Here is a 27514-nt window from a genome sequence, read left to right as displayed (position 1 = left end):
CTTGTCTCAGCAGACTGATCGGTTAGACCTTGGACAAAAAGACGGCTGGAGAACGGACAGGCAGCATATCACCACTGTCAGAGGAAAAGACCCTTTATCTCCAGACTGTCACTTTTTCAGGAGTCTCCAAAAACGCCAGGAGCGTTTGATAAAAGATGTTCAAAGAGCAGCTACGAGTGAAGTAAACCTAGATGCACAAATCTCACAGGCTTTAGTACTGGACCATACTGTAGCTTTTATATCATCTGACTTCTCAAGCTGCTTTCACACTTACCCATTCATACTACACCGCGTTCCAACTTATTATGCAAATTGGATTTTAGTGTCATAAACATTCAATTTTTTTTTCAATTAAAATCATGGATGGTGTTGTGTCTCAGGGCTCTTTAGATAACTAAAATCAATCTCAGACACCTGTGGTAATTAGTTTGCCAGGTGAGACCAATTTACAGCTAATATAGGCCAATTTTTACACCCCAAATAGGCTAATATTCAAAGATGATATAGGCTAATATTCACAGCTGTTATAGGGTAATATTGACACCTGATATAGGCTAATATTGACACCTGATATAGGCTAATATTCACAGCTGATATAAGCTTTTATTCAGGCCAATATTTATACCTCACATAGGCTAATATTCACAGCTGATACAGGCAAATATTCACAGCTGATATAGGCTAATATTCACAGCTGACATAGGCTAATGTTCACAGATGATATAGGCTAATATTTATACCTTAAATAAACTAATATTCACACCTGATTAAGGCTAGTATTCACAGCAGATGTAGGCCAATATTTATACCTTTTATAGGCTTATATTTATAGCTTATATCTGCCAATATTTACATCTAAAATAGGCTTTTATTTACACCTGATATAGGCTAATATTTACAGCTGACATAGGCTAATATTTACAGCTGATATAGGCTAATATCCACAGCTGAAATAGGCTAATATTTACAGCTGATATAGGCTAATATTCACAGATGAAATAGGCCAATATTTATACCTTAAATAGGCCAATATTTACAGCTTATATAGGCTTATATTTATAACTGATATAGACCAATATTTACACCTGATATAGGCTTTTATTTACAGCTGATATAGACAAATATTTATGCCTTAGTTAGGCCAATATTTACACCTGATATAGGCTTTTATTTACAGCTGATATAGGCTAATATTTTTAGCTGTTAAAGGCCAATATTTTCAATTTAAAGATGCTAATTTTTACACCTTTAAAGGGCTACTATTTACACCTGATATAGGCCAATACTTAAAGCTGATACAGGCAAATGTTTACATCTGATATAGGCCAATATTTAAACCTGATATAGGCCAATATTTATAGCTGATATAGGCTTATATTTATAGCTTATATAGGCCAATATTTACAGCTGATATAGGCTAGTATTACACATATTATAGGCCAGTATTTACACCTGATATAGGATGATATTTACACCTGATATAGGCTAATATTTACAGCTGACATAGGCCAATGTTTACACCTGATATAGGCTTTTATTTATAGCTGATATAGACCAATATTTACGGCTGATATAGGCTAGTATTACACATATTATAGGCCAGTATTTACAGCTGACATAGGCCAATATTCACACCTGATATAGGCCAATATTTACAGTTGATATAGGCCAATATTTACACCTGATATAGGCTAATATTTACGCCTGATATAGGCTAGTATTTACACCTATTATAGGCCAATATTTACACCTGATATAGGCTGATATTTACACCTTAAATAGGCTTATATTTATAGCTTATATAGGCCAATGTTTACAGCCAGTATAGATGAAAAATCAGCTTCTTTAAAGCTGTGCAGGAACCCTGACATTCATGTTTGACCACCACATACTGTTTCCCACTGAGATTCCAGCCTCTTAAAAGTTTTTGGCTTTCACAAAGAGGGTTACTAAGTTTTCCAGGAAGTGAGTTTAACTTCTGATGATGGTTTCAACCTTGCTGACCCCCCGTTCTTCTTTTTCCCTCAGGCTGGTATTGCAGCTTGCTTGAAGGTCCTTGACCTGCCCTTTGTGATGTTTTCATTTCTGCATTTTGTCTCTATGTTTTTAAATTATTGGCCTCTTGTGCAGATTTTACTCCTTTCAGACGTTTTGATTGTTACTTATTGAGCATCTTTAGGGTGTCGGGGTGTGACTTGTGTTTTTATTCCCTGATTGTGTTGTCTTTTTTAACCTAAACCCCGCTGAGACCCCCTCTCGTCTGCTCAGCTCTTACATGCAGGTTGTTGCATCACTGCTTGGATTGAAGCTTGTAGCCCGGAGGCAGACGCTCGAACACGTCCTTGATGACCAAACTAGAGTCTGCAGCTTTGATGTTTATTACTCTGAACTTGACGTGAACTCGGACCGTCTTTCTAGTCGTACTTTTAGGGGCATCCAGAGTGCGTCTTTAAAACTTGAGTCTTTGTTCTTTTTATTTTGACAAACAGCCAGACAGGCCGTGTTAAAGAGGGAGCATCAGAAAAGTTTGACAGCTGAAGAAACATTAGGCGGCAAATAATCAGTTCAAAGTTGATTTTTAAAGCCGCTGTGAGGAACTTTGTGTTAGTGTACGCTTTGAGAGCCCTCCTGTGGACAAACACATGACATGCAACGTGCCAAAGGTCTGCATTCTGCTAGTGTGCATTTATTTTACAAACTCCAAACTAACCCTGTCCTCATGAATGTAAATACATTTCTGTAGAGCAGCCTCGACCCTGAACACGCTTTCACTGAGGCTTTACAATCCTCTGCAACAGCCACGCAGAGCTTCAGATCGATGCAGACGTGGAGAGAAATCACCGATGAGGTGTGTGGACCTGACAAAGAGCCTGGCAGCTGTTTGCATTGATGCCCTAATGTAAAGTGAAGCTGACTCAGAGGGGCTGATGTAGACGGAGGGTTATGATTAGAGAGAACAACACAGCGTTGAGTTATTTATGAGAAGAATTGGATTTTATATGGACGTTCATTATTCTTTCCTTGTGGGTCTGACATTGAATGTAGAATAGATTTACAGATGGCAGATCATCAGGAGAGATGGAGAAAAGTCCTCCTTACTCTTCAAAATGGGCAAAGAGGAAATAGAGATAAATTTAGTTTACAGTCTTTTAGAAAGAATGAGGCTCAGTGAAACTTAGACGCAATATTAGCAAAATTAGATGTTTAACCTGTAGATGCATGATACACTCCCCTCTAAAAGTCCTGGAACAGTTCCTTTATTTCTGCTGTAGACCAGCAGGGCTGGATTCTGAACCTAGGTCTAACCTGAGAGCCTAACAGGGTCAAATTAGCACTGATGATAAAAGATTTTGAGATTGAAAAAGGCAAAATTATAATTTTAAAGGCTCAAAATTTGAGATAGAAATTGTAAACCATGGTTTTTAAAGGAGATGAAAATATAAATAATGAGTTTAAAAGGTCAAAATATAAAATAAATTCCAAATCATCATATTTAAAGGTCAAAATATGAGATAAATATCAGGATCATGAGTTTAAAAGGTCAAAATAGGGGATAAAAATATGAATCATGATGTGTAAAGGACAAACTATGCGATAAAAATTGGAATTAATGAGTTTTCAAGGGTCAAAATATGAGATTTAATGAGAAATAATGATTTCTGAAGGTCAAAATATACAATTAAAATGCAATTCATAAGTTTAAAAGATCAAAATATGAGATGAAATTGGTAATAATGATATTTCAAGGTCAAAATATGTGATAAAAATATAAATCATGATGTTTAAAGGACAAACTATGAAATAAAAATTGGAATTAATGAGTTTTCAAGGGTCAAAATATGAGATTTAATTAGAAATCACGAGTTTAATGGGTCAACATATGAAATTAAATTAGAAATAATGATTTCTGAAGGTCAAAATATCCAATAAAAATGCAAGTCATAAGTTCAAAAGGTCAAAATATGAGATGAAATTGGTAATAATGGTTTTTCAAGGTCAAAATATGGGATAAAAATATAAATCATGATGTTTGAAGGACAAAATATGAAATAAAATTCCAAATCATATTTTTTAAAGCTACAAAATAAGAGATTAAAGTGAAGAGAATGAATTTTCAAGGTCAAAATATAAGATAAAAGTCAGGATCATGAGTTAAAAAAGGTCAAAATACAAGATAAAATTGGAAATATTGAGTTTAAAAGGTCAAATATACAATTAAAAATTCCAAATCATAATTTTTAAGGACAAAAAAGAGAGATAAAGTCAAGATATTGAGTTTTAAAGGTCAAAATATTTAAAAAAAAAAAAAGGGAAGTGGGAGTTTTGAAGGGTCAAAATTTGAGATAAAATTCCAAATTATGATATTTAACACTCAAAATATGAAACAAAATTGGAAATAATGATTTCTTAAGGTCAAAATATTAGATAAAAATGTAAATCGTAAGTTAAAAGGTCAAACGATGAGATGAAATTGGAATTATGATTTTTAAATGTCAAAATAAGGAATATAAATATAAATCATGATGTTTTAAGCACAAAATATTACATAAAATTGGGAATAATGAGTTTTCAAGGGTCAAAATTTGAGATTTAATTAGAAAGCATGAGTTTAAAGGGTCAGAATATAAGATAAAATTCCAAATCATGATTTAAATGGTCAAAATGTGAAATTAAATAGGGAATTATGATTTCCTAAGGCAAAATTTGCAATGAAAATGTAACTCATAAGTTTAAAAGGTCAAAATATGAGTTTAAAACTTAAATTGTTTGTCTAAAATGTCCAATTATGCAATTTAAAAGTCAGAGTTAGGAGTTTAAAAGGTCAAAATGAGAGACAAATTCTGAATCATAAGTTTAAAAGTCAGAATATGACCTCCCTACTGTGGTGTTACCATACATTTCTTGCAGGATCTATAAGGCTACGAAGTTGAGACACTTCTGATGCCATTTTAGTGTGTGTGTGTGTGTGTGTGTTTATTTAAGCCCATGGGGCCCAGGCAGCTGCCTACCTTTGCAGAATGCATGTCTATATAATTACATGCTCAGAAAAGCCCATGTCACTCTTCACAACAAGGAGTTTGGCTCTTGTGTTGGGCAGGGGAGGCAGAGAGCGACTCGTCACATACTCTAGTGTCGGTGGTAGCAGTCATGGTGTCCTACGTTAACCAATCAGCAGACATTGTGTTTATTATTAAGCCTGAGGCCCTGTTCAGGAATCACTGCACCACACCGTCACTGATGAAGTCAGCCTAGAGATAACGTGTGATCGGGTAAAATGATTCTAACGCGCTGAAACAGTCAAAGAAAGAAGCAGAGAGGCGTCGTACTTTAAACACGTAAAAGGAAATATATTTTTTTAAAAATGAAATAACAAAAAAGAACAACATTTCATACAGAAGAGCTGCTTTTGTCATTTGCAGAGGTAATTTACACAGGACTTGAAATGAAAACGCTTCAGCCGAAGCGGCCCGACGGCGGCCACGCCACACAGACTCGAGTGTTTTATTTTTTAAGACCTGGAGCTGTCGTACCTTTTTCTGCTGCGGGCGTGGCGGCGTCCGGCCTCTTCAGGTGAAGCATGAAGAGGTTATGTCACATACCGAGCTTCTTTTAAGGATTAATATACACTGGCTCTTGGTAATTCACTCGTATGACGTACGCACCATTGAAACATTTACACACAAAATTTAGAGTTATTTTTCTCTCCCTCAAAACAAGAATACTCCTTTTAATATTTTTAAAGACGACAGTTAACAGTTCCAAAACGGTGGCTCTAAGATTGATTTACCCTCCCCCACACATTCCTATCAACACTTGATTTCAACAAGCATGGCTCTTTTTTTCATTTTTTTAAGGAAAGTGGTTCTCGTGGCGGCCTGCCTGGCAGAATCCAGGGGTGTGCATAGGTGTTACTGACGTCATCCCCAAGGCTCTGATTGGGCGGTTCGGCTCTCCTTTCCTTGAGTTTTTTCAGCCATGTTTAGTGGTCATGAGAACGCTAGTCCAGGTCCGCTGTTCGGAAGGGCGGGGTGAGCACAGCCAGAGAGCGAAAGGTAAAAACGGTGAGGTGACGATGCCGAACACGTCTTCTTCATTGTCCTTTTTGTGCAAACTGAGATGTAAACATCAGAGGTCGGGAAGGGAAGCATGGTACAACAGCAACACGTGGAGAGACGGCGTCGGAGGGATGCGGTGTGCTCCTTCAACAGACTGACAGGCACAGAGGGGCCGCGGTGAGGGAGGGAGAAACTGCCAAGTTTCCTGTGCTTTTTGCTTCTCTCAAACTTGCATTTGTCGCTGAGGGAGTTTGTTTGTCGCCACTGTAGCAGCTTCTAATGTGCTTCAAAGCTCGGCGTGCTCGTCACAGAGGCCGATGGGATTAGAGGGGGGCGTCGGAGAGGAGGACACAGTACCACAACACGTGCCTTAAAAGGTCAACACGCACACAGGCACCCACAGAAGACTGCTTTATGGTCATGCTCACTATTGCCTTTCCAGGATTAACCAGCCATCCATCGATTAGAAAAGAAAAGTACAAAATATCTACCACACTGCCCCTCCACTCCCCGTCGTCGACTATTCAAGGACAGAACCATATTCACGTAGTTTTTATCATTTATATATATATGTATATATGTACACATCAATATGCCTTTGAGTCTGTGGAGAAAAAGGGGGCGGGGCCAGGATGAAGTCTCTGCAGTGAGGCGTCAGAGTCTTTCCCTCTTTTTCGCCGACAGTTTATCTACACACATGATGATTCTGATGACAGAGACGTGACTCGGGGGGTTTGACCAAAGTTTAGCATCTGTGTCTGATCAGAGATGGCGGCGGTGGAGATGAGCTCGTTGTCGTTGAGTGTGTGTCAGTACACCCAGGAGACGGGCACCCACTGGGGGGTGGTGGACACCAAGTCCACGGCCTCCTCCAGCAGCCGGATGGTGTCGTCGATCTCGTTGTTGATGATGGTCTGGTCGAAGTAGTGGGCGTAGGTCCGCTGAAGCATCTCCGATTCCTTCTGCAGCCGCTGCAGGGAGTCGTCCTGAGGAGGGCGGAGGAGAAGAACGTGTTAGTCATTAGTTTTCTGTGCTTTCTGAGCTTCAAGGCTCCATTTGTGGTCTGATTCTGTGAGCTCAAACGTGAAATGAGTCTATGACAAGTTGATTCAACTTTCTTTTTTAACCCTCAGGCCCTCCTTTAACCCTTCTACGGCCTCTCAACTGTATTGGAAGTTATTATAGTGAGATGAGGATATTTGACAAAAATGGATGTGTTGTGTGTTGACAAAAAACTGACAGTCTTCCCCCTAGGGCCATTTTTGGTCCCACTGACTATCATTGAAACCTGTTATTTTCATTCTACTGACATTGCAATTAGGGATGCACGGTATGGATTTAGCTATTTAAATATGCTTTTCAGACAAGAAATTTCAGTCCTTTCAGACACACTTTCAGGTTTGAGGATGATCAAGGAAACAAACTTTAGTCCTGAAAAACACTTAAAATTTTTAAAAATAAGGATAAATAAAGAAAAAGACCTCAACTGACATAGGTCTGTTTTTTCAGCCTAAAACTCCACTAATTATTTAGGATATATGGACAAAATTTACAGTCAAAAATACTGAAATAGGCAAACTATCTGCAGAAATTTTGATATCTGCCGATACCGATAACAGACCGATAATATCGTGCACCCTTGTCAGAGGCAAAACAACTGCACACACAAAAAAATTACTGCCAGATATCGCCATTTTTCCATGTTTGTAGAGAGGCATTATGGGACACATTTGCTTTGTAGGCCAGTGGAATGAATTATTTCAACTAAAATAGGGCTGAACGATTTGCAAAAATAATCTAATTGCCATTTTTTCCCCAATATTGCAGTTTAATATGCAGTTATTTTTACATTCCTCATCTTGTGTGCAAGCAATAATTAATTCAATATTATAACCTGCACTATATTGGATTAAAACAGGGGGATAGACAATTTTGGGGGAAAAAAAAAACTTACTGCGATTTTTTCTCTTACTGCAAATTTGATGTCAATTGCTATACTGACGGGGATTTTTACTTTACTCTCGTTTTGATTAAGTAAGAAATGTACATAATCAAAAAAAGGACTTATGTAAAAATTCTAAGACTCTTGAATGTTTGCAAGATGTGTAGAACATAAAATCTGCTGCTGTTGGAAAACAAAATTGCATTAAACTGGTATTTCTTTTATATATATATATATGTATATATATATAAAAGAAATACTGCACTGTCTGTGATTGTAAAATTGCAGCAGGCCATATTGCAATTTAATCTAACTTGCAATTAATTGCTCAGCCTTAAACTAAAACTATTTTGGGTATTTTCTATGGAAGTCAGAGTCTGGTTTGTACGCTGTAGCCAAATCACACACTGACATCTGTGTTGAAAAAAATGCATTGATTATAAACCAAGAAAACTGTATTTTTGAATCTCATAGCCGTGATATAAAAAAAGAAAAACGTTAATTTGACTATGTTGGGAATGCATCCTGGACTTATGCTTTGAAAGTTGTAGTTTTCAGTTTTTTCATCTGAATCACTCATTTATTATAGGACTGATTTACAGTCCATGGTATTTCCTATAGGTTATATCATACGATGCAAAATGCTACATTCAGGGTTAAAGCAATTAGAGGGTTATAAGCCAAGTCTATTCATTTGAAAATGCGTTCCTTGAGCTTTGCAAACATGTCTGCATCATAAAAAGTTTGGGAACCAAGAAGCAGCCAATCCCTGCAGAGCAGAATGTAAACAATGCAGGGAGACGCCTCAGGTTGGAAGTTTAGCCAGGGACAGGATTGTACATTTCTACCTGCCTGCAAACAAAAATGTTAGAAATCAATTTTATTTTAGACAAACAAGTTAATAGAATAATTGGAAGAGTATCATGTTTTTATTATTAACGAAGGCTAGTTATTTACAGTATCTGTTTTAGGGCTGCAGGGGGGAAAGTGAGGTTTTGTTTTTTTTTTGTATTTTTCATTACTGCACAAAAATAATAATTTGTTGATTTACCTCACACAAAAAAATCCCCTTTGCGTTGAAATAGGAAATAATTAATTTTATGTTTAAATAAACTGGTATTTAAAGGGTTAAAATAATGGAAATTATTTCACATTTGCTATGCATGACTAGGACTGGAGTTAATGACCCCCCCAAAAAAAACATGTTTAATATTTTTATATGTATCTAGTGACCTAAAAGGGCCTTCAGGGGGAAAATGTGATTTTTTTTTTCCAAGGGGGGCCTGAGGGTTGAAAATTTATGAATTTAGATTCATGGGAAAAAATGAGCTTTAACATGTTTAAAATTTTTTAGATGCGCTTAAATATACAAACAAAATATTCTTTTGTTCTCCCCTTCATTCACTTTTTGCCTCTTTTACATGTTTTTCCTGACATCAGGGTCCATAAAATAAAGAGCTTCTTCCTCTTTAATTGGCTTTAGTACTGATTTTCAGTTTTCAGTGGATTTTAACTGGAGTATTATTTTGTGTTAATTTAAAGTCAGTGATGCATCACATCTTTCTTAGTAAGACCACCAATGAAGACTTGAAGTTTGTGGATCAAAATAAACTTTAATCTGTTCAAAACCCCCAGAACAATCAAATGAGTTCCCCCAGGATGAAGGACAGAGAGCAGAGAGGAAGGGATGGCCACCAAAAAAAAGAAGATTCACCACAGAGCAGGCTCACAATTAAGAGGATTACTAGGGGGATCAGAGGAACAAGAGTGGACAAAGCTAGACGACCACTAACTCTACACAACCACAGAGGCCACACACACCTCCTAATCTTCAAACCGAACACTAACCAGTACTTACAGGAAGTTTCCTGCACCACTTTGGTACCTTGAGTGCAAATGAAAACAGGCGTGCCAAAAAAAAAACATGCTTAAAGCTCACGTGCAGTTAGAGAAACATACAGCCAGGCAAAACGGACGACAGGAACAGAAAATAAGGAGGTTGAATTCATCAGAATTCAGACAAAAATGCAAGCGAGGCTGCATTTTAGTGAAAGTTAGTATGGTTAACTAGCATGAGAGACAGGAAGTAGGGCTGTACTGTACCTCGGTCATTCCTGGAGTGATGGTGGGAGCTGCGATGAAGACGACATAAGGAGCAAACTCGGCTGTCCTGAGGATCTTTAACGCCTGATGAGAGAAAATGGGACATTAGTATTTATTGTTCCTACAGTTTTCTGAGCAGTCTTGGTGTCAGTAAGTCTTTAAAAAGTTTCAGGCTGGCCCAGCTTGAGTCCAGACCTTCAGTTTGGCACAAATGTTGTGGATTGGAGCTTTTCAAGAGTATTTTGCCTGATGACAGAGATGGAGTCTGGCAAGTCCATCTGCTTTGTAAAGTTAGATTTTTAGTGTTTTGGCAAGAAGAATTTTTAGATAAAAGGACTGAACGCTGTAGTGAATTTATGCAGCCAGGTTTCTGTTACTTTTCAGTAAAGTCACACTGAAACCGTTTGTTTTGGTTGTAAAGTTTTGCAGCATTTTTAAAAGTATCAGTCACGTCATGTCTGACCTGTGGTTCCACATCCAGGATGGAGATCATGCCCTGTGCATGGATCTGCCTGATCGTTTCCAGCCTGGTCCCATACATGGCGTCCTCGTGGCTGCCGTACTCCAGGTAGTCGTTGTTACTGATGTCCTGCATCATCTGGTCATGTGACACAAAGTAGTAGTTCTTCCCGTTCTCCTCGTCCTTCTTTGGAGGCCGAGTCGTGTCTGAAGAGAGAAACATCAGTATTAGCAGGGGGTTTTTACCACTTATGAGCTCGTCTGGAGGAGTTTTAGATGTGCATGTCCTTACGGGGGATGGGGTAGGCAAAGCGGTCAGGATGTTTGGTGATGAGCGTGTTCTTGATGTGCCTCCTGCCAACTCCATGAGCACCTGAGGGAAAGAAGAAGGCAGAGACAGTTTAGTTTAATGAGTGATTCCTAAGACAAGGGTGGTATAACCATAGAGAGAGAGAGTGGTGGGGCTGACTTACAACCCTAACCCTCTGCAAAACTGGCTCTTCAATTGACTTTAAGGAGGATACTCATTTCTTTTCAGGAACTCTAAAATTTCTCGGTCTTTCTGATTCTTGTTATCACACTTTTAAAATGTGTTACTGTTCTGCTGGACTGTTTTAAGTATGGCTAAGCTATCTTTTGTCCTGTAGGTAACCTGCAGAGGGAGCAGAGCTTAGAGGGGAGTAAGGACCAAGAAGACTTCATCCTGACAGAAGAGTAAGAAAAGGACTGGTGAGTACTGAACCTCAGCTTAACGGTCTAGTAGACAAAGGACTAAAAGTTTGAGATTGTTGGTATTTTGCTGTAATGGGGGTGTAATCTTTGAGTGTTAAATAGGCATTAGTGCATAAAATAAAAATCTGTACAGCCTCTATCCCTTCTTGGAAACATGTTTTTCATGGCACCTGGTTGTAATGTGGTACCTCCACCAGAGGGTGGCAGTGGCATATCTAAATACTGTTTGAGAGCTACAATTAAATGACAAAAGACGAGGACATGCTAAGAAAGTGACTGCAGCAAACTATTTAACTGAACATTTTTAAGTAAGTATTCTGGTTTGGATCATATGCATGGGCACAGAGAAACCGAGTTACTCATTTTATTTTTTATTTTGCAAGAAAATATCCTTATTAATACATCTCTGTAAAATAGACATTATATTTTTAATTTTACCGGCTGATTGCCGTATCTGCCCAGAGGTTATTTAAGTGTTATTGGGAATTGGCTTTTAGAAAACTATCTTATTTACTTTAAGAACTTGTAACAAAACACCTGCAGAAAAAGACTGAGAAGAGACTCCTTTGCTTTTACAGTTGCAGCTGAAAATCTGCTCTAAAATGTTGTCTTCTTTATCCATTTTTAACTCTTCAGATCTTCAGTTTAAGAGCAATGATTATGAAAACATTGTTTAAAGTTACGCATTTACACGCTGACTCATTTGCTTACATGCAAGCAATAGTATTCCCAGATGTTTCTCCAAAGTGGCTTATCTACTTCAATTTTCCACTTGTTTTCTACATGTCATTCATATCATCCAATCACGAGAGAGGAGTAGGATTCACTGTGGCCAATCATATTCAGGGACATGACTGTGATGGTAATGAGACGTTAAAACTGTAAGGGCTTATGTGTTTACTCACCAAGCAGGACCAGAGTTTTCCTCTTGAACGACGGCAGTTTGACCACCTCCTCATAAGTCACCAGATCTAGTTGGTCAAACACTGCAGGGAGGAGAAACGTCAGTAAATACGAGCTTAAGGAGCATACATGCTGCGTGTTGACGGTGCTCACATCAGTGACAATCAAAGTTAAAGTATATGACTCTAAAGGAGAAAGCTTGTGTGGGTGATTTAAATATCTGAAGCTTAAACTAAGGATGTTCCTCCAATAACTTGTCAAATCCAGTTCTAGATCTTATCGTACTGGCCTTCAATTCTCCTTGCAGGTTAAAATCATTGAGAAACGTGACGTCCTCAGGCATAGTTAGGTGTATTCCTGGGACCAGAGATTTCCTAAAATTATAATTCATCTAGACACAAATGATTCCAGACTGCCTCAGTCAGAAGTTACTAAGATTAACGTGGAGTATATCTGCTCTTTTGCTAAAATGACGTCAGACTCCATAGTGTCCAATGATGACATGTAATGCCCCATGTTATCATCCTTTCAGTAATGTCATTTTAAGAGTGTGAAGGCCTCTGGCATTATATTTGGCCATTTCATGAGTTTTTATCGCATTTTGAAAAAATCAGATTCCAGCTTGTACTCATTACCTATAATGCATTGTGTCCAAAGAGTCGAACATTTACCCTTCAAGCTAAAATGGACAGAATTTACTTCACTTACATTATAATTAGATTTTTTTTTAATCCTAGAGCCATCAGAGCATAAAAACATGTACTCCGATATTTGGTTATTTTTCTTTTTAGTAATTTTGTTGAAGTTGTAATGTTTACTGTTTTCCACCAGATGGTGCCATTTTCCCTATTGTGGCCATCTGATGAGCTTTTATGGCATTTTGAGAATTTTCATTCCAATTTATACCCATTGCCCATAATGCATTGTGACCAAAAATAGTAACACATTTACCCTTAAGGCCAAAATAGACACCTTTACTTTGTTTATCATTTTTTTGTTTTGTTTGTTGTTTTTTTTTATTTTGGAGCCTTCAGAACATAAAAACATACACTCCAATATTTTATTGTTGTTCTTTTTTGTATCTTGAAGTTTTAATTTTATTATTTTCCACCAGATGGTGCCATTTTCCCTATTGTGGCCATCTGATGAGCTTTTATGGCATTTTGAGAATTTTCATTCCAATTTATACCCATTGCCTATAGTGCATTGTGTCCGAAATAGTAGCATATTCACTGTTAAAGCCAAAATGTAATACCATTAACTTTCATTTTAATTAGTTTATTTTTTATCCTGGAGCTATCAGAAAATAAAAATATGCACTTTTTTTTCTTATTTTTTCTTTTTAGTATTTTTGGTGAAGTTGTCAATTTTACTATTTTCCACCAGATGGCGCCACTTTCCCTATTGTGACAGATGGGAGAAAAACAACTAAGTTTCAGAATACGATTTTATCTCATTTTTATAACATGATACTTTTAGACAACCATGCCAAACCGTACTCAATCAAATTAAACCACCTAGCTTAACCTGCAAGGAGGACAGAGGGCTAGCATTCCTACATTGCTCTGCAAACCAATTTGACAGCGTTTACTTGCCAGCTATTTTAGATAACGTGCACTTGAAACATCCTTAGATAAACCATAAGTCTAATAAATAGGCAAACAAGTGTACATATGCATTTTATTAGCCTAATCTTTATAAATAAAAACAACCTGGTGGACATGAGCAATGCCAGTGCAAATGAGATCAGCTTTAATCCCAGTGTTTGGTCTCTGTGGCTTAAATTAAAATCCCAAATCAGATGTAATCTTTACTTTTGAGCTGACTTTTTCAAATTGCCACAACAAACAACAGTGCTGATTCAAACAAGCAACGAGGAGGCCTTCTGAAACACCTTGAGGAGGCATTTAAATCTGCTGATTTGCACCAACCTTGGTCAGGTAGAGAAAAATAACAAGCCGAGTTATTCAAAGCTGACTAGCATCCTGTCAATTAGCATTAACAAGCCAGCAAACAAAGCAGCTATCAGTCAGAAGTCAAGGAGACATTAGGAGGAGGAAGAAAAACACAGAAGCTGGACGCCAGCTGTCTGCAGTTACTTACATGCAGCCATGTCATTGGGTAAGAGACAGCATGAAACATGGACAAAGGGTGGGAGCGGAAGGGTTAATAATAAACACACCAGAAAAGAAGAACAAAAAAATCAACAAAACTCAAACTGTAAACATCCAAAGCTGTTAATTACAACACTGTTAGTTACTCAAAGAAAATAAAAGCCAGAAGAGCAATAGGAGAGGTCTGTCAGAGGGAAACGTGCAGAAGTCCACAACGTTATACAACAATAGGTGCAACAAGAGGACCGTTCTGATTGGTAGGGACAATCTGACACTGATTTGAATTAATCTTAAATTAGCTTGTTAGTTAGCTGCAGTATTTACATGGGTACGATGATAGCTGGCCTACCTGCGTTGTGCTTGGCCAGGTATTTGTCTTTGTACTGTTTCTTCTTCTTGCCAAACCAGGTGCAGCTGGCCTGTTGTTCCTGCTTGGTCTTCTCCATGGCTATACACGCCACACGCCTGAAAACAACATCATGATTTGAGTGGCTTCATGCTACAGACCCAGCATTTTTGTCAGTGTCATTAACAAGTCACAAAAGTGGACGGCTAATAATCGCCGCAGGACTTGTGCATGCTTTTAGATTTTTCTGCTCACCATTCCTGGAGCTCGGGTGAAGGGATGAGGCCCGCTGTGCCGTTCTTCGTGTTCTCCAGCTTCCCCTGCCACCAGTTGTGGTCATCCTTGGAGATGATCTGAATAATGTCGCCCACCCGGAAACGAATGCCAGCCTCCTTGCACGGGATGAGGTCGTCTTTGGCGGGGTCATACTCAAACTGAGCACGTACGTAAATCTGGAAGAGGCGGACAGAAAGACAGAGTAGAAGTTGTTAAGTAACCAAGAGAAAGACGACCTGAGCAGGAGATGTTCATGTGCCAAGGAATACTGTCGCGAATGCAGCACTGACGCTTTTAATTTGGAGACAGCAAAGGGAGCGTTAAAGCTGAAGCAGGAAAGGGCACATACACAGCATGACGACAATGATCGGAGAAGCACGGTACCACAACTCTGCCCGCGGCCATTTTATCCACACTTTGGTTTTGCTTTTATGGCTGATAAACCAGATATTTGAGAGCTAGCATGGGATCTAGGCACGACTACGATGGGGAACCACACGTTGTGATGGGGGCGGGGGGAGCTGGAGGAGCTGGGGTCTACTTCTACTAAGGGTCCACTTAGAGACGTCTTACCTTGATGGACAATTTGTCCTTGATAGCAGGTCTGGAGATCTATGGGGTTGAGAGCATCACACACACACTTACACATAGATCATGCAGTAGAAAATGTCGGGGGTTCAAACAAAGAGGGTGACAACCCACAGTGAGATGCAGAAAATAATACAGCATGTGTGTGATCTCTGGGAATGACTACGAGATCAGGAAACACAAAAATGGCTATAGTCTAATATCATCTTATTTTTCCTTCCCAGTGTTCAGCAGCGCCCAGACTACAGTTAAAGCCTGACACTGGTGAGTATTTTCAGAAAACATGATGGAAATGAAAGATCAGAGAAATAACACAGATGCATGCAGATCTGAACTTGATGGATGAAGAGTTAGTGTGTCAGAAAAGTAGCAGATTGTTAGACAAGAAAAGGAGTAGAAAATCAGAAGTTGTAATCATAACGATAATGATCAAATCTTACCAGGCGGCCTTTTGGCTGGATCGTCGATGGCAGATCCTAGATTGGAGGAAAAGAGATTTAAGTGATGTTACCAGCTAATACACTAAAGCACTGCATCCTTAAAACCCTCATAATTAACAAGGGTTGATTGGATTTTAGCTAAAAACAAAATTGAAGAACACTAGAAAGCACTTTGACAGGATAAAACACAATAGCATTATAATTCAAGTTACTCTACTTTTTATCAATGTTGCATGAATACAAGACTTTTATATTGTCCGTGTTTTATTTTGCCATGCCATGTTTGAAAACAACAGACTACCTTCAAACACCAGAATGTAAATGGTTTTATGATATAATCAAAAGTAAGAACTACAGTGCCTATAAAAATCATTCATCCCCATGGATGTTTTACTCTTTTATTGATTTTATAAATCAATAATGGTCAATGTTATTTGGCTTTTTTGACCAAAAAGGTACAAAGAAACTCTTTAATGTCAAAGTGAAAACAGATTTCTTAAAGTAATGCTATACATAGACCATGGTTGAGTCTTAAAATCAAGAAAAGGGTAAAACATCCAATGGGTTGAACACTTTTTATCGCAGGTTTTTGTCAGAAACTTTCTTTAGAACTAATTTAAGAAAAACCTTTATAAGATTGATCTTGTTGCAGTTTCAGTCCAAGATCAATGTGTCCTGTTACCAAAAAAAAACTGACATAAAAGCAAGTAATACACCACAGTTATTTATGTCTTGTTTTAATTTAGCAGCTTTTATGTGTTTTTGTGTTTGGCTGTAGAGGGAGGAGCCGACACGTACCAGGATGGAGCTCGTAACACTAGCGTGACCGTTTGCAGGCGACTGTCGGGACAAATCTGGGGACTCCTTCTGCAACAGGAAGTACATAATAAATCTCCTGACACTCAGAAAATTTGTAAATAACTCTATTTTTGATTCCTCACCTCACAAGACATGGACTGGGATCGGTAACTGGGGACAATCTTGAAGGTGATGCTACCCCTCATCTCTCTCTGTGTGTACAAAGGAAAAACAATTCACATAAACCCACTAAGGTAAAGAAAGCAGAGATGGTAAGCCAAATAGCGACTGTTTTATACATATTTGCATTAATTAAGCATACTCAGTGGATAACAGTCAGCCCATGTGTCTTACCAGCATCTTCTGGAGCTGTTCCACCGTCTGATTGGCAACACTGATGCCATTAATCTCTCGGATCTCGTCTCCGACATGCAGAGTCCCTGAGGCGAGAAAATAATGAATTAATCAACGCTACAAATGAGGCTCTTGGGTGTTCGAACAGGAAAAAAACCTCAGGGGTTATTTGAAATTGCTCCGGGGGAGTCCAGCTTATGTAAGAGAAAGCTACATTTCATTGTTAACTCATCATAATCCAATAAGGAAGTGGAGAATACACCTGATAATTCTTTTAGACAATAAATATGCATGTGTGGTGTCTAGACGCCTACCTTGTCGATGAATCATTCCACCGTGCATGATGCGAGCCACAATGCAGTGGTTGAGTTCGTTCATTTTCAGAGTAATGCCCTGGAAATAACAAAGACAGAGTCAGAGGGTTAGCATTTTATAACAGCAAAGCGGCTTTGGAGCAACTTTAGCATACTTTAAAATTTCTGAGAAAGCAGGATGATAAAACTGCAGATTTGTTATCTTTCTGAGGAGCTGATAAACCCGCTCTTGCCCGTCTTTCTAGGTTAACTTCAGGTGCGCACAGATGGTGCAGATGGTTAATTTTCCGGATCTTTCTAGGAAGCCTGTCCGGATTAACTTTACCTCCACGTCCAGCTACTTGAGACTGACTAGAGCACAGTTTGATAGCAGGTTTGTTGGACTGGTACCAACTTCAGGCATTCAGTTGCAGCTACAGAAGCTCATCCATCTGTCTCTGCTGAGCAATGCTTTCACTGTTTCTTCGACATGTTAGACACTGGCTGAAATCTGACTTGCTACTGTTGACCAAAAAATGCAATAAAGGACACAGAACTGACTTCTTCTTTCAGGTGTGACTATTTTTGAGGTAATGTGAGGATCCTGGGTATGCAGGGTGCAAACACAAGTATGATTGGGCGCCAGATTCAGGCAAAGAGAATAAACATTTTGACCAAAATATGAGGGCTTTTTATGGACTAAAACTGAAATGTTTTTTAGTTTCTGCAGACTAAAATTAGACTTAAAATTTAAAGGGTATAAATGACTAAAGTGTGACTAAAAATAATAAACTTTTTATCCTGACACTTAGTCAAAAAGAAAAAATAGCTGTCAAAATTAACACTGGTACTAAATTGCAGCAGCTTACTTTCAACCCAAGCAGCAACACCGAAGTGGCTACAGTCCCTGCTATGGGTGGACAATAAACCGCAAATGAGAATAAATCACAATATGGCCCGCTACAATTTAGAAATTGCAAAAGTTGCAATAATGCTTTAACTCGACATGTGTAAGAATACATTCATTTTTTGCAGAAGCAGAGATTGTATGCACTTTATGCAAACATTCAAGTGTAATTTTTTAAAGAATGGTATAGCTGTATAAAAAACCCTGAATACTATAAACTTTGACTATTACCCAAATAAAGTGGCTGGTGGAAAAAAAAAAGAAGTCAGTGGCTAGTCGATTTTTGAATCCACCAGTCACTGCAGCAGGATAGATATTGCAAGTCATAGATTTCCAACCTGGGACCTACTTTGGGGGGCTGTAAGATCTCTGGACTGCTCTGAGGTTGTCCAAATGAGATTTGCTCATATTAACTAAAATCCTAAAAAAAGCAAAGATCTTTGAGGGAGCACAAAAACACATTTTTTAGGGGTTGCTGGGCGAGTTTTTGGGATGGGTGTCTCAGTTTTTCTAAGATAAAAGAGGGGAGGGCTCCAAGAAAAAAAGGTTGGGAAGCATTGCTATACCTGATATCGAAAGTATGAAGATGTGACCTTTTCACTGAATCTAAGAGGCGGAAAATTTTTGCGGCACTGTGAAATAAATTACCATCATCTGAACTGACATGCATTCCCCTGAGTATACAAGGACGACCAACCTGTTTGCTCTGTGTTGTTTAGGAAAAAAGTAATGTATAAAAAATGATACTAACACACAGCAACAGTACATGACTTAATATATTTGTTGTACTGCTCTTGATCAAGCTGGAGCGTCCTCAATCCAGAATGAAATATGTTTGATATTTACAGCTCCAGTTTAGGCTGCCTCTGACGGCAGTGAATAAGCAAGTAGACTGAGAAAAAACTCACTACTGTTTACTTTTACAGGCTGCAGCTAGACTGTTCTCAGTAAGGATTTCACCTTTTTTTCTTTCCTTTGTTTTTAGAGATTTGCTGCAAAATCAAGCACACACCAGGACAGGACGACACGTCCTCCCTGTTCTTAAGTCACGTTCGATCACGCAGGTTTCTGTAAGATTCTCTGGAACTGCAGGTGTGGCTAAATCCTCTAGCATACACAGCAGAATTTCAGAAGCAGGACTACACCTCAGTCATGTCTCTTCCTGCCAAATATCACTGATTTAACAGAATTCAGTAGTTATGAAATAAATGTCGAATTGCATGGTGAAGTCCTTGCTAGTGAGAAATCTTTTGAGATTGTCCTTACGTCTGTCATCTTCCATGTGCAACCAGCCTAAAACTATTATACAGATAGACACCTTCTAAGATGCTTGTACTTTGCATGGTATTCAAAAAACAAGCAAGAGAGTGAAAGGTTTTGAGTGCAGTTTCACATGTGCATATCATTCCTCTTTACTGAAAAAGAGCTGTCCCACTGTGTTTATGCAAAATGAGCCTTTTTTGTTTCCTGTAACCATAAATCACAGGTAAACATTATCATAGCATCCCCTGAAGAAGTGCTAATTCACTAGCGAGGCTAGCATATATGTTAAAAAAACATGTACACACCATGGGCTCATCAGTGTTCTTCTGGAACTGGACGAGGCGAACCCTGGTGACGTTCTCCAGGTCCATGTCTCCGTTGGTGCTGTCCGGAGAGTCTCCGTTCAGGTAAGGTGAAGTGGGCGGGGGCGTCACCCTCAGTGCCTCGTCGCTGTAGACCTCATGGGCGACGACATCGTGGGTCTGCAGCAACGCCTGGATGGTAAGCACATAATAATGACTGTGAAGACTCATTGATCCAGCTCCTCTCCTGTGTGAGTAAATCTTAAATAAAACTAGGGCAGACAGAGCGCAGCACATGTGCTAGTACACACAGTGTCAGTGTATGTTGGTGCGTGTTACGCTCTAACATCAGAGTGTGGCTTACACTAATCCTCTTTGGCCACTAATCATGTTACTGACATACAGGTTTTTTTTTCTCTTTTAAGCAAACATGTCATGCTTTACTTTTTCCAAATATTCACCTGCACCAGCAGTTCACTGGTGATGCAGGGCAGACATGACTCTGTGATACAACAGATGATATCAAAGTAGTATGTTTCTGTGAGTATGTGTTAATGTGAATGCAGGGTGTGTATGTTTCTGAGAGAAGGACGTGTGGGTCAGTTTGTTAATGCATACATGTTCAATACATATGTATGTCCATGCACTCATAGTAATGTATGCCTACCCTAAACATATGTTGGTGCAAGTTTGCAGAATACTGATGTAAAAGTGTCTTAAAAAATAATATCCATGACGTCAAAAATGTTGAGTGGGTTTATGTTGGTGTCAAGTGTTTGGGTTGGTACAAATAAGTTGGAAAAATATGTCTGTATGTGATTGAAAATGATTAAATGTATGCACAAAAAAAACGGAGACAAATAAATGAGGTGCTCGTTATGTGTGTAATCAAAGAGAATTCCTGTGACTACATGTTCATCAGTGTCTGAATGAAGATGATTAATATTAGTGTAAAAATTGTGCACTGACATCGTTATGGGTACCAAAGAAAAGAAATCGTTAATTATCATTTTAATGTGAATGCTTGATTTAGTCAAACTATGTATGTACTGCCTAATAACTTCTACTGAAGTAAAATCATACCACACAAGGTGTTGTGTCTCATTAAAAAAGTCAAAGAAAAGAGAGTTGGGGGAATGAAAAACACACTTAAACATGGCATCTGGTGGGAAAAAAGCCTTGTTATGCATCAGATGCATCACATTAGAACGAAAACATTCTGACATATTTCATACATTATTCAGACATGAGGTTTCTTTCATATTTTGACATAGTATAATATGACGATTTTGATGACCAATTTTGCAACGACATGCTACAAAATGTTTTGTTGCAAATTTTGACTTAGTATAGTAAGAAGTTTTTCATGACCAGTTTTGGGAGAACATGCTATGACATGATGTTTGTTGCCAATGTTGACATAAAACAGTATGATGTTTTTGTGACCAATGTTATGATGTCATGCTATAACATGACTTTTTTTTTTTTGTTGCAAATTTTGACAAGTTCTAAAAAGACGTTTTTCGTGACTGATTTTGCAACGACATGCTATAGATGGACTTCTTTTTGCAAATTTTGACATTTGAAAAAAAATGTTTTTGAAACCAATTTATGATGACATGCTATAACATGACGTTTTTTGCAAATGTTGACATAGAATAATATGGTTTTCATGACCACATTTGTGACGATGTTTGTTGCAATTCTTGAGACGTTTTTCATGACCAATTATGCGACGACATGCTATACCATGATGTTTTTTGCATTTTGTGACATACTATAGTGAGACGTTTTTCATGACTGATTTTGCAACAGCATACTACAGCATTAAGTTTTTTTGCGAAATTTGACATAGTATAATATGTTTTTCGTTGCCAATTTTGATACGTTATAACATTGTTTTTGTATTTTGTGACATAGTATAGAAAGACGTTTTTCATGACCAATTTTGGACAATGCTATGGCATGACTTTTTTTGCATGTTGTAACATAGTAGATGTTTTTCATGACCAATGTTGCGACGACATGCTATAGCATGACGTATTTTTGCAAAATTTGACATGGTATAAGATGACTTTTCACAACCAATTTTGCGACGACATGCTATAGCATGACTTGTTTTTGCATTTTGTGACATGGTATAGTAAAATATTTTTCATTACCTTGTAACGACATGCTATAGCATGAAGTTTTTTGCATTTTGTGACATAGTATAATAAGTTTTTCATGACCAATTTTGCGAAGACATGCTATAGCATGACGTTTCATGACCACTTTGCAACATTTTTTTGCATTTTGTGACAAGTTCCAAAAAGACATTTTTCATTACCAATTTTGCGACGACATGCTATAGCATGACGTATTTTTGCAAAATTTGACATGGTATAATATGACATTTTTATGCCCAATTTTAATACCACATGCTTTAGCATGAAGTTTGTTGCATTTTGTGACATAGTATAATAACAAGTTTTTCATGACCAATTTTGTAACGATATGCTATAGCATGACATTTTTCCATTTTGTGACATAGTATAGTAAGATGTTTTTCATAACCAATTTTGTAACGATATGCTATAGCATGACTTTTTTTGCATTTTGTGACCTAGTATAGTAAGACATTTTTCATGACCAATGTTGCGACGACATGCTATAGCATGACGTATTTTTGCAAAATTTGACATGGTATATGACATTTTTCATGTCAAATTTTAATACGACATGCTATAGCATGACATTTCATGACGTTTTTTGCATTTTGTGACATAGTAAGATGTTTTTCATGACCAATTTTGAGACGACATGCTATAGCATGACGTTTGTTGCATGTTATGACATAGTATAGTAAGACATTTTTCATGACCAATTTTGCGACGACATGCTATAGCATGACGTTTCATGACCATGTTGCAACGACATGCTATCGCATGACATTTTTGCATTTTGTGACACAGTATAGTGAGATGTTTTTTATGACCAATTTTGCAACGACATGCTATAGCATGACATTTTTGCATTTTGTGACATAGTATAGTAAGATGTTTTTTATGACCAATTTTGCGACGACATGCTAAAGCATGACGTTTTTTGCATTTTGTGACATAGTACAGTAAGACATTTTTCATGACCAATTTTGTGACGACATGCTATAGCATGACATTTCATGACGTTTTTTGCATTTTGTGACATAGTAAGATGTTTTTCATGACCAATTTTGTGACGACATGCTATAGCATGACATTTCATGACGTTTTTTGCATTTTGTGACATAGTAAGACATTTTTCATGACCAATTTTGCGACGACATGCTATAGCATGACATTTCATGATGTTTGTTGCATTTTGTGACCTAGTATAGTAAGATGTTTTTCATGACCAATTTTGAGACGACATGCTATAGCATGACGTTTGTTGCATTTTGTGACATAGTATAGTAAGACATTTTTCATGACCAATTTTGCGACGACATGCTATAGCATGACGTTTCATGACCATGTTGCAACGACATGCTATAGCATGACATTTTTGCATTTTGTGACATAGTATAGTAAGATGTTTTTTATGACCAATTTTGCAACGACATGCTATTGCATGACGTTTTTTGCATTTTGCGACATAGTGTAGTAAGACGTTTTTCATGACCAATTTTGCGACGACATGCTATAGCATGACGTTTTTTGCATTTTGTAACATAGTATAGTAAGATGTTTTTCATGACCAATTTTGAGACGACATGCTATAGCATGACGTTTGTTGCATTTTGTGACATAGTGTACTAAGATGTTTTTCATGATGTTTTTTGCAACGACGTGCTTTAGCACGACGTTTGTTGCATTTTGTGACATAGTATAGTAAGACATTTTTCATGACCAATTTTGAGACATGCTATAGCATGACGTTTCATGACCATGTTGCAACGACATGCTATAGCATGACATTTTTTCCTTTTGTTGACATAGTATAGTAAGATGTTTTTTATGACCGATTTAGCAACAACATGCTATAGCATGACGTTTCATGACCTTTTTGCAACAACTTTTTTTGCATTTTGTGATAAAGTCCAAAAAGACATTTTTCATCACCAATTTGCGACGACATGATATAACATGACGTTTGTAGCTTGTTGTGACACAGTATAGTGAGATGTTTTTTATGACCAATTTTGCGACGACATGCTATAGCATGACGTTTCATGACCATGTTGCAACCACATGCTATAGCATGACGTTTCATGACCTTTTTGCAACAACTTTTTTTGCATTTTGTGATAAAGTCCAAAAAGACATTTTTCATCACCAATTTGCAACGACATGATATAACATGACGTTTGTAGCTTGTTGTGACACAGTATAGTGAGATGTTTTTTTTTCATGACCAATTTTGAGACGACATGCTATAGCATGACGTTTGTTGCATTTTGTGACATAGTGTACTAAGATGTTTTTCATGATGTTTTTTGCAACGACGTGCTTTAGCATGACGTTTGTTGCATTTTGTGACATAGTATAGTAAGACATTTTTCATGACCAATTTTGCGACGACATGCTATAGCATGACGTTTCATGACCATGTTGCAACGACATGCTATAGCATGACATTTTTGCATTTTGTGACATAGTATAGTAAGATGTTTTTTATGACCAATTTTGCAACGACATGCTATTGCATGACGTTTTTTGCATTTTGTGACATAGTATAGTAAGATGTTTTTCATAACCAATTTTGCGACAACATGCAATAGCATGACGTTTGTTGCATTTTGCGACATAGTGTAGTAAGACGTTTTTCATGACCAATTTTGCGACGACATGCTAAAGCATGACGTTTTTTGCATTTTGTGACATCGTATAGTAAGACATTTTTCATGACCAATTTTGAGACGACATGCTATAGCATGACGTTTGTTGCATGTTATGACATAGTATAGCAAGACATTTTTCATGACCAATTTTGCGACGACATGCTATAGCATGACATTTCATGATGTTTGTTGCATTTTGTGACCTAGTATAGTAAGATGTTTTTCATGACCAATTTTGAGACGACATGCTAAAGCATGACGTTTGTTGCATTTTGTGACATAGTATAGTAAGACATTTTTCATGACCAATTTTGCGACGACATGCTATAGCATGACGTTTCATGACCATGTTGCAACGACATGCTATAGCATGACATTTTTGCATTTATGACATAGTATAGTAAGATGTTTTTTATGACCAATTTTGCAACGACATGCTATTGCATGACGTTTTTTGCATTTTGTGACATAGTATAGTAAGATGTTTTTCATAACCAATTTTGCGACAACATGCAATAGCATGACGTTTGTTGCATTTTGCGACATAGTGTAGTAAGACGTTTTTCATGACCAATTTTGCGACGACATGCTAAAGCATGACGTTTTTTGCATTTTGTGACATCGTATAGTAAGACATTTTTCATGACCAATTTTGAGACGACATGCTATAGCATGACGTTTGTTGCATGTTATGACATAGTATAGCAAGACATTTTTCATGACCAATTTTGCGACGACATGCTATAGCATGACATTTCATGATGTTTGTTGCATTTTGTGACCTAGTATAGTAAGATGTTTTTCATGACCAATTTTGAGACGACATGCTAAAGCATGACGTTTGTTGCATTTTGTGACATAGTATAGTAAGACATTTTTCATGACCAATTTTGCGACGACATGCTATAGCATGACGTTTCATGACCATGTTGCAACGACATGCTATAGCATGACATTTTTGCATTTATGACATAGTATAGTAAGATGTTTTTTATGACCAATTTTGCAACGACATGCTATTGCATGACGTTTTTTGCATTTTGCGACATAGTGTAGTAAGACGTTTTTCATGACCAATTTTGCGACGACATGCTATAGCATGACGTTTTTTGCATTTTGTAACATAGTATAGTAAGATGTTTTTCATGACCAATTTTGAGACGACATGCTATAGCATGACGTTTGTTGCATTTTGTGACATAGTTTACTAAGATGTTTTTCATGATGTTTTTTGCAACGACGTGCTTTAGCACGACGTTTGTTGCATTTTGTGACATAGTATAGTAAGACATTTTTCATGACCAATTTTGCGACGACATGCTATAGCATGACGTTTCATGACCATGTTGCAACGACATGCTATAGCATGACATTTTTTCCTTTTGTTGACATAGTATAGTAAGATGTTTTTTATGACCGATTTAGCAACAACATGCTACAGCATGACGTTTCATGACCTTTTTGCAACAACTTTTTTTGCATTTTGTGATAAAGTCCAAAAAGACATTTTTCATCACCAATTTGCGACGACATGATATAACATGACGTTTGTAGCTTGTTGTGACACAGTATAGTGAGATGTTTTTTTTTTATGACCAATTTTGCGACGACATGCTATAGCATGACGTTTCATGACCATGTTGCAACCACATGCTATAGCATGACATTTTTGCATTTTGTGACATAGTATAGTAAGATGTTTTTTATGACCAATTTTGCAACGACATGCTATAGCATGACATTTCATGACATTTTTTTGCATTTTGCGACATAGTGTAGTAAGACGTTTTTCATAACCAATTTTGCAAAGACATGCTAAAGCATGACGTTTTTTGCATTTTGTGACATAGTATAGTAAGACATTTTTCATGACCAATTTTGCGACAGCATGCTATAGCATGACATTTCATGATGTTTGTTGCATTTTGTGACCTAGTATAGTAAGATGTTTTTCATGACCAATTTTGAGACAACATGCTATAACATGAAGTTTTTGAATTTTGTGTCATAGTATAATAAGACATTTTTCAGGACCAATTTTGCGACGACTTGCTATATGATGTTTTTTGCATTTTATGACATAGTTTAGTAAGATGTTTTTTATGACCAATTTAGCAACAACATGCTATAGCATGACGTTTCATGACCATTTTGCAACAACATATTTTTGCATTTTGTGACAAAGTCCAAAAAGACATTTTTCATTACCAATTTGTGACAACATGCTACAGCATGACGTTTGTTGCATGTTGTGACACAGTATAGTGAGATGTTTTTTATGACCAATGTTGCGACGACATTCTATAGCATGATGTTTCATGACCATGTTGCAACGACATGCTATAGCATGACATTTTTGCATTTTGTGACACAGTATAGTAAGATGTTTTTTATGACCAATTTTGCGACGACATGCTATTGCATGACGTTTTTTGCATGTTGTGACATAGTATAGTAAGACATTTTTCATGACCAATTTTGCGACGACATGCAATAGCATGACGTTTGTTGCATTTTGCGACATAGTGTAGTAAGACGTTTTTCATGACCAATTTTGCGTCGACATGCTATAGCATGACGTATTTTTGCAAAATTTGTGACAGTTTAGTAAGATGTTTTTTATGACCGATTTAGCAACAACATGCTATAGCATAATGTTTCATGACCATTTTGCAACAACTTTTTTTGCATTTTGTGACAAAGTCCAAAAAGACATTTTTCATGACCAATTTGCGACGACATGCTATAACATGACATTTCATGACCATGTTGCAACACCATGCTATAGCATGACATTTTTGCATTTTTATGACATAGTATAGTAAGACATTTTTCAT

The 27514-nt window shown here is 37.4% G+C and overlaps 1 protein-coding gene across 8 annotated transcripts in view; it reads right to left on the bottom strand.

Moving 5' to 3' along the window:
* Positions 1-5324: 5324 nt before the first annotated feature.
* LOC121506081 (peripheral plasma membrane protein CASK-like) overlaps positions 5325-27514 on the bottom strand; it is a 102888-nt gene continuing 80698 nt past the window's right edge. For 3 of the 8 annotated variants that reach the window (XM_041781595.1, XM_041781596.1, XM_041781597.1), the window contains 14 exons: positions 19880-20068; positions 17426-17504; positions 17112-17197; positions 16901-16969; positions 16758-16826; positions 15960-15995; positions 15505-15543; positions 14911-15107; positions 14659-14774; positions 12198-12278; positions 10853-10933; positions 10565-10767; positions 10102-10185; positions 5325-7042 (listed from right to left, as the gene is read on the bottom strand). In XM_041781595.1, the coding sequence (XP_041637529.1) occupies positions 6866-7042; positions 10102-10185; positions 10565-10767; positions 10853-10933; positions 12198-12278; positions 14659-14774; positions 14911-15107; positions 15505-15543; positions 15960-15995; positions 16758-16826; positions 16901-16969; positions 17112-17197; positions 17426-17504; positions 19880-20068 (1506 nt within the window). In that variant the 3' untranslated portion in view covers positions 5325-6865. The remainder of the gene's footprint in view (positions 7043-10101; positions 10186-10564; positions 10768-10852; positions 10934-12197; positions 12279-14658; positions 14775-14910; positions 15108-15504; positions 15544-15959; positions 15996-16757; positions 16827-16900; positions 16970-17111; positions 17198-17425; positions 17505-19879; positions 20069-27514) is intronic. The other 5 variants (XM_041781601.1, XM_041781603.1, XM_041781599.1 and 2 more) reach the window with 3 other exon arrangements.

Source organism: Cheilinus undulatus, linkage group 24, assembly GCF_018320785.1.
Source record: "Cheilinus undulatus linkage group 24, ASM1832078v1, whole genome shotgun sequence".
Taxonomy (NCBI): Eukaryota; Metazoa; Chordata; class Actinopteri; order Labriformes; family Labridae; genus Cheilinus; species Cheilinus undulatus.
Note: the sequence above shows the minus strand (reverse complement) of the source record. Positions and strands in the feature narration are given on the sequence as shown.